This window comes from Telmatherina bonti (assembly GCF_933228915.1).
Source record: "Telmatherina bonti genome assembly, chromosome: 12".
Classification (NCBI taxonomy): domain Eukaryota; kingdom Metazoa; phylum Chordata; class Actinopteri; order Atheriniformes; family Telmatherinidae; genus Telmatherina; species Telmatherina bonti.
The window spans coordinates 8,187,250-8,193,935 of record NC_136610.1 but is presented as its reverse complement, the minus strand read 5'-3'; the positions used below and the strand labels follow the sequence as shown (position 1 = coordinate 8,193,935).

The following is a 6,686-nucleotide window of genomic DNA, read 5'->3' as shown; positions in this document are numbered from 1 at the left end:
TACAGATGGATGGATGGACGGATGGATGGATGGATGGACGGATGGACGGATGGATGGATGGATGGACGGACATACAGATGGATGGATGGATTGATGGATGGATGGATGGATGAATGAATGGATGGATGGACGGACATACGGATGGATGGATGGATGGATGGATGGATGGATGGACGGACATACAGATGGATGAATGGACAGACGAATGGACAGATGGATAAATCAAAGGACAGAGCACCGATAAATCGAACATTCGGCTCAGATTGGAAGTCTGAGCAACACGACGGATCAGACAGATTTCTGAACAGGACAGATGATCAGAGGAGCAGAGTTTTTACCATCAGCGTTATTACAAGGATCGAAGAAAGGGACGAGTTTCTCAGTGAAGCAGCAACCAGTAAAGGAGAAGATCAGAGCTGCAGCATGAACATCATAAAAGGAGACCAGACCCCCCTCATAATCCACCAACACCCCCACCTTCTCAGGGACAGACTGAAGATGGAGACGGACTGAAGGACCCGCCAGAGCTGTGTAGTTATTTCCATCTCTTAACCATAAAACCCAGAATCCATCCTGAGGTCTGGGTTTGATGCGGTCCTTCCTGCTAATAGACTCTATGGTGACTCCTAAATCCCAGTTAGACTTCCCTTTAACCTGAACCTCAAAGTAAGATCTGCCTGAGGAGAACCTCTGCTGTCCTAACACGATGGTGTAGAGTGAAAATCTCTCTGGATTGTTTGGAAGGTCCCGCCACACACCACCATGTCTCACTTGTTTTCCACCATCAGACAGCAGGAGTTTGGGATGTGCTGTCTCCGGATCCAGAGTCACATCCACCGCATACTGCTGGACCCTCTGAAGCTCCGCCTCAAACAGCTTCTTCATCGTTTTCCTGATTGTCCTCTCCAGCTGAGCCACAGCTCTCACCCCCGTCCCGTCATACGATGGTGGATTGACTCTCACCTCTGTCCAGTCCCTGGTGGGTGGAGCATCTTGCAGGGATGAGGAACCTTGGAGGAGATGGAGGTGATCTTCAGAGAGCGAGAGCTGTTCCACCTTAGAGCTCCTCTTCATCAGCTCACAGATTTCCAGTTCCAGATCTTCGATGAAGTCTTCAGCTTCGTTCTCTGAATCTTTCTGCTTGGCTTCTATCTCCTCTACGAACCCCTTCAGGCATCTCTCAACAGCCTCCATCAGAGCGGTGAAGACCTGAACACCTTCTGCTTTCTCTCTGTCTGCAGCAGCTCTACTGATCCTCACCGACTCTTCGAGCTCCTGAATCTTCAGTCGCCTCTCCTGGATCTTCTGCTGAATTTCAGCCTCTGTCTTCTCCAGCTCTGCCTTCTTTCCTTCATATCCTTCTTTCAGGGGAACAAACTCATGAGTCTTGTGGTCTAAAACAGAGCAGAGCATGCAGACACATGTCTGGTCAGTTCTACAGAACAGCTCCAGAGGTTTGTCGTGCTTCTTACACATCCTGTCCTCCAGCTTCTCCACAGGCTCCACCAGCTGATGTCTTTTCAGACCTGAAAGTGTCAGATGAGGCTCCAGGTGAGCCTGACAGTAGGACGTCAGACACCCCAGGCAGGACTTCAGAGCCTTCAGTCTGGTCCCAGTGCAGACGTCACAAGGAACTTCTCCTGGTTTGGCAGCTTGAGGCTCTGAGCTGCTGCTGCTGGGTTTCTGCTCAGCTTCATGTCTGAACTTAGAAACCAGCTCCTTGATGAAGGTGTTGACCTGCAGCTGAGGTCTGGTGTGAAATATCTCATTACATAAGGGACACTTGCACAGAAGACTGACATCCCAGTGCTGACTGATGCAGTGTTTACAGAAGTTATGTCCACATGATGTGGTGACCGGGTCAGTGAAGGCGTCCAGACAGATGGAGCACAGAAACTGGTCCTCAGATCTCTGGTTGCTGCTGGCAGACATGTCTGAGAACAAGAGTTAAAAACAGAGTTGATGTAACGCTGGTGGGAAAAGAGTTTAACTTTCTGATCGCTGTAGATAAAACTCAGCGCTGAGTCGATGTGATCAGATCTACTCACCTGTCAGACAGATTAAGTCGAGTTATGAGACTAAGAAACTCTTGTTTCTCTAATTCTCTTTTCTCAGAAGCCGAATCCTGTTTTCTAGTTCTGCTTTGCTTCTTACTGCAGGAATCTCTTATCATTTTACAGTCATCCAGAGTCCAGAGTCCAAAGCTCAGCTGCCTGGAAAGTCCATCTCTTATCAATGAATGGCTGCTTCATATCCGACTGGTCTTCAGTGTCTCTATATGACACAACGATCGCCGTGGTGATTCAGTATAAACCTTGCTAGTGGTTCTCTTGCTCCTCACATATGCATCAGACCTCAGATGGAGATTTTATTCTTACAGATTTTACATGTGTGATTACCATGTGATGTATCCAAATTTTGAGCAAAGATTTTACCTTAAAATGATGCAAAGCATCTCAGAAACTTTGTGTACTGAATATGATATGATTGGGTTTGAAGGGTTAAAACGTCACATCACCCCTCTGAGTCCCTCTCTGTTCGGTTTACAGGTTCACAAAGCAGAAATCTGTTATTTTTATCCTCATGAGTCATTCTGATGTCACGTTGTAGATAGAAATCCACTAGAATCATCATCGTCCTGTTTGGCCACTTTGAGCGACGTGGTCCTCAGAACGAAGCCATCTGGATCCTACTTATGGTTACTGATGAGTGTATCCATAAATCTTAAATCAATACTTTAATATCTGCAAGTCAAGTTTTTATTTCTGCTCCATTATTTAGTTTCTATATATATTTATATTTTATGTTTTTAATGGCACTGCATGTCTATTCTATTCTATTCTATTCTATTCTATTCTATTCTATTCTATTCTATTCTATTCTATTCTATTATATTCTCAATCATTTTCTGAACCCGCTTAATCCAAGCAAGGGTTGCGGTGGAGCTGGAGCCTATCCCAGCAGCCTTTAGGTGAGAGGCAGGGTACACCTTGGACAGGTCGCCAGTCTATCGCATCGCTCTATTCTATTCTATTCTATTCTATTCTATTCTATTCTATTCTATTCTATTCTATTCTATTCTATCAAGGAAATGGATGGATGGATGGACAGATGGATAATTTAGGTTATTCTGATACTTATTTTTGGAACATATTTATTATTTAGCTGAGATTCTTTGTTTTATGTGAAGTTATGAGCTGTTTATGTTGACTAAATGTATAAATATGATATTTGTTGGAGGACCAGCATGTGTGGGTGTTATTGTTTTGTTTTAGTTTTTTTTTCTTCTTTGCAGTGCAGTAAACCATCAGAACTTATTCCTTCTGGACCGTGGCCTGTTTTTGCAAGCATGAAGAAGTTGTCAACGTTGCATCTGTTTCTCTTTCTGGATATTTTTATTCATTCTAAAAATCTTAAGTTTTTAGCTTTGCTGCTTTTCATTTATTTTTCAAATCCTGAAATCCTGCAGAGATTTAAGTCAAAGTATCCATGAGAAGTCTGTTCCAGTCTTTAATCTTGTTTCCTCCAGTTTTCCGATCCTCTGAGTATTCCTAGTCTCAGCACGGTTGGTATGACGACCACTTGAGCTTTCCTTTTCTTTAGAGACTCTTTTGTGTCGGCATGTTGAGGAGAGGCTGCCGCCTCTGCCCCTCCATGCTCCACCGACTCACCCTGGGTGCCAAGAAAAACTCAGATATGAGACGGACAGATGGCCACTCGGTTTAAAATCGGTCCTCTGCAGTTCTCCTGGAGTCACTCAGCAGATGCACGTGCATATGCTTTTCCTTCAAATGATCCAGAGTTGAGTGGAGATGAAGGGGAAGCAGAGCAGTGTGTGCTCTGATCTGTGTGTTTGTTTCTGTGGCATTGGTAGCAGAGGCGAGAGGAGCTTAAGGAGACCTCCTCAGCTGATATGAAGCGGTTTGTTGATGTGAGAATTACAACTGAAATCTCAGCAGCAGAAGTTCAGATTTCCTCACTGGAGCCATTATTTACCATCATGCTTCTAACGAAGCTTTATTATTACAGTTTGATCTTGTTTTAATTGATATTATGAATCTGTTGTACCAGGGGCGTTTCCTGGACCTGGCAACATCAGGGGCTGACCCACAGCTTCATGGAACAATCTCGGTGAACCAACGCAGTAAAAAAGGCTTTTTATTTAAGCTTTCTAGTGTTTCCTTTCTTCTCTCTCCTGGTCCTCTCTAAGATTTGACATTTTGTTTTCTGTCTTAATTAATGATGCCAAAAGCTCATCTTAAAAGGGAATTAACCTTTTCAGCATGATTATCCTTCAATGAAAACTAAATGAAATGAAAAATACTTTATTAATCCCCAAAGAGAAATTCAATATTGTAGTATATAATAATAATTAACTTGAGGAGGTCTTGTTCCGGAGGCTGATGGCTGCTGGCAGGAATGATCTTCTGTATCTTTCAGTCTTACATCGGACCTGAAGAAGCCTCTCACTGAACACACTTTGTTGTTTCTTCACTGTGTTGTGCAGAGGGTGTGAAGAATCCTCCATCATCTTCATCAGCTTGTGCAGCATTCTTCTTTGGACAATCAGCTCCAGCGGCTCCAGAGTTACTCCAAGCACAGAAGCAGCTTTCTGGATCAGTTTGTTGATTCTCTTCAAGTCTCTGGTTCTGATGCTACTACCCCAGCAGATGCTGCAAAGCTGACTGCACTCTCCACAACAGACTTATAGAAGATAAGCAACATCTTGGTGCAGACGTTAAACCATCTCAGCTTCCTTAAGAAGTACAGTCTGCTCTGACCTTTCTTACAGATGTAGTCAGTGTTGCATTCCCAGTCCAGTTTGTTGTCCAGCTGAACGCCAAGATACTTGTATTCCTCCACCACCTCCACCTCCTCTCCCAGGATGGAAACAGTGCTTTGTTTATTATTCTTCCTCCTGAAGTCAATAATCATCTCTTTTGTTTTGCTGGTATTTAATATAAGATGATTGTCATCGCACCATTTAACAAACTGACTGACCAGTTCTCTGTACTCTGCTTCTTGTCCATCCCTGATACACCCCACAACTGCAGAGTCATCAGAGTATTTCTGCAGATGACAGGACTCAGAGTTGTACTGGAAGTCTGAGGTGTACAGAGTGAAGAGGAATGGCACGTTTGACTTTTTTTTTTTACTTGTTTGACTTAAATACAATTCAAGTGTCATTTATTGGGAATATTGGCTCAATTATATAGTTTAATTATGAAATATGCATGCTATTTTGTGTTTTTTTTACAGAATTCCTTAAAGTTGTTTGTTTTTTAAGTCCTATATTTAGCTTGTTTTTGTTTTTGTTTTTTTAACCAATTCCTGCCAGTAGACGACAGGCTGCAGAATTCATGAATAATTTTGACTGATTACAGATTATAAAGTATGTTTTTACTTTTATTCATCACAACTGCACCCATCACGTGGACAGGTTGAGCAGTTCTGCTCTTTGGTTTGCAACGTCCACTGTCATAGATCTATCAGAACACACTGGAGACCACCGACACATGTTCTTTTTATGGCCGTGCACATAAAAAGAACACCTTTCAGATGGACAAATGTTCCACTTTGTCTTATCGCAGCTCATCAGCGACTGTTTGACTGAACACAAACTGTGGATTTGACGTGGGAGCCAGAAAATCAGAACATTAGACAAACTGTGAAATCTTTGCACAGGCTGACTTTCCAAAATTATCTGCCTCGTCACACGTCGCTGCCAGCGAGCTGTAGCGTCTGATAGGTGTGGGAGAGCCGACCGTCTGTTGCTGCAGTAATTAGCAGCAGATGATGGAGATGAGACACAGCATTCTGTAACTCAAAGGTCACGGGTCATCTGTTTCTTCACTCCTTCTACATTTCTGTTAACTCTTTATTTCCACCTGGTTTGAAAAAACCCAAACTTTGTCTAAAAGTTCTTCACAGACCCGAGATAGACGCCATTCCATCTCCTTTAGCAGGTTAGACTTCAGTGTCTTCCTTCTTTTTCAGTTTTACCTGAGGATGTTGATGTTAGTTTCACACATTCTTGGTTCTCCGCAGCATGTTTACTGTAAAGGTGGTGTGTGATGGAGATGTGTGACTCCATCACCAAGTGCTGCTTTATAGTTTATGCAGAAGGTATATGATGACAGTAAGTAAGCACACTGATCAATGGTTTATTGAAAATGTACAAAATCAAATGTTGATGGTTGTTTGTGGAGGGGGACTGGCCAACCTTCCTCTGTGAAGAGAGTTTTAATTAGCATTGTTTGATTGGAAAACTTCCTATACATTTGTTTTTGTTATTGTTTCAACTGCTAAAGTTACTACTTACCTCTTGTCTTCTTGGCAGAACACAGGAGCTAAAAGAGGGAAGTAAGCCCAACTACCTGCTTAAGAGCTGCAGGAGTGTACCATGTGAACGAGGGGGTATGTAGTGTAAAGATAAACTAGTTTTATGCATGTAACGAGGTTAGATAGTCACTGACTGATCTGTATATATAGCAAGAGATGTATATATGTAAATATTTATGCTTTGTTGTGTTGAATGCTTTTAAATAGGTGTAAGTATTGTGGTTTTGTTATTGTAGCCCCACCTTAATGGGCTGATCTCTTAAGGTTTGGCAGCAAGAGAGTATAAAATCCTGCTGTTTCTGTGTGGAATGTGATATTAGTCAGAGTGTACATGGAAATAAAGA

General features: G+C 42.6%; 1 protein-coding gene across 1 annotated transcript; it reads right to left on the bottom strand.

The window, feature by feature from the left end:
* Positions 1-288: 288 nt before the first annotated feature.
* Positions 289-1,932, bottom strand: LOC306763237 (E3 ubiquitin-protein ligase TRIM39-like; the record flags this gene model as incomplete). Its single annotated transcript, XM_079250011.1, has 1 exon — positions 289-1,932. One exon carries the CDS (start codon positions 1,930-1,932, stop codon positions 289-291), a length of 1,644 nt encoding a protein of 547 aa, XP_079106137.1.
* Positions 1,933-6,686: the final 4,754 nt, after the last annotated feature.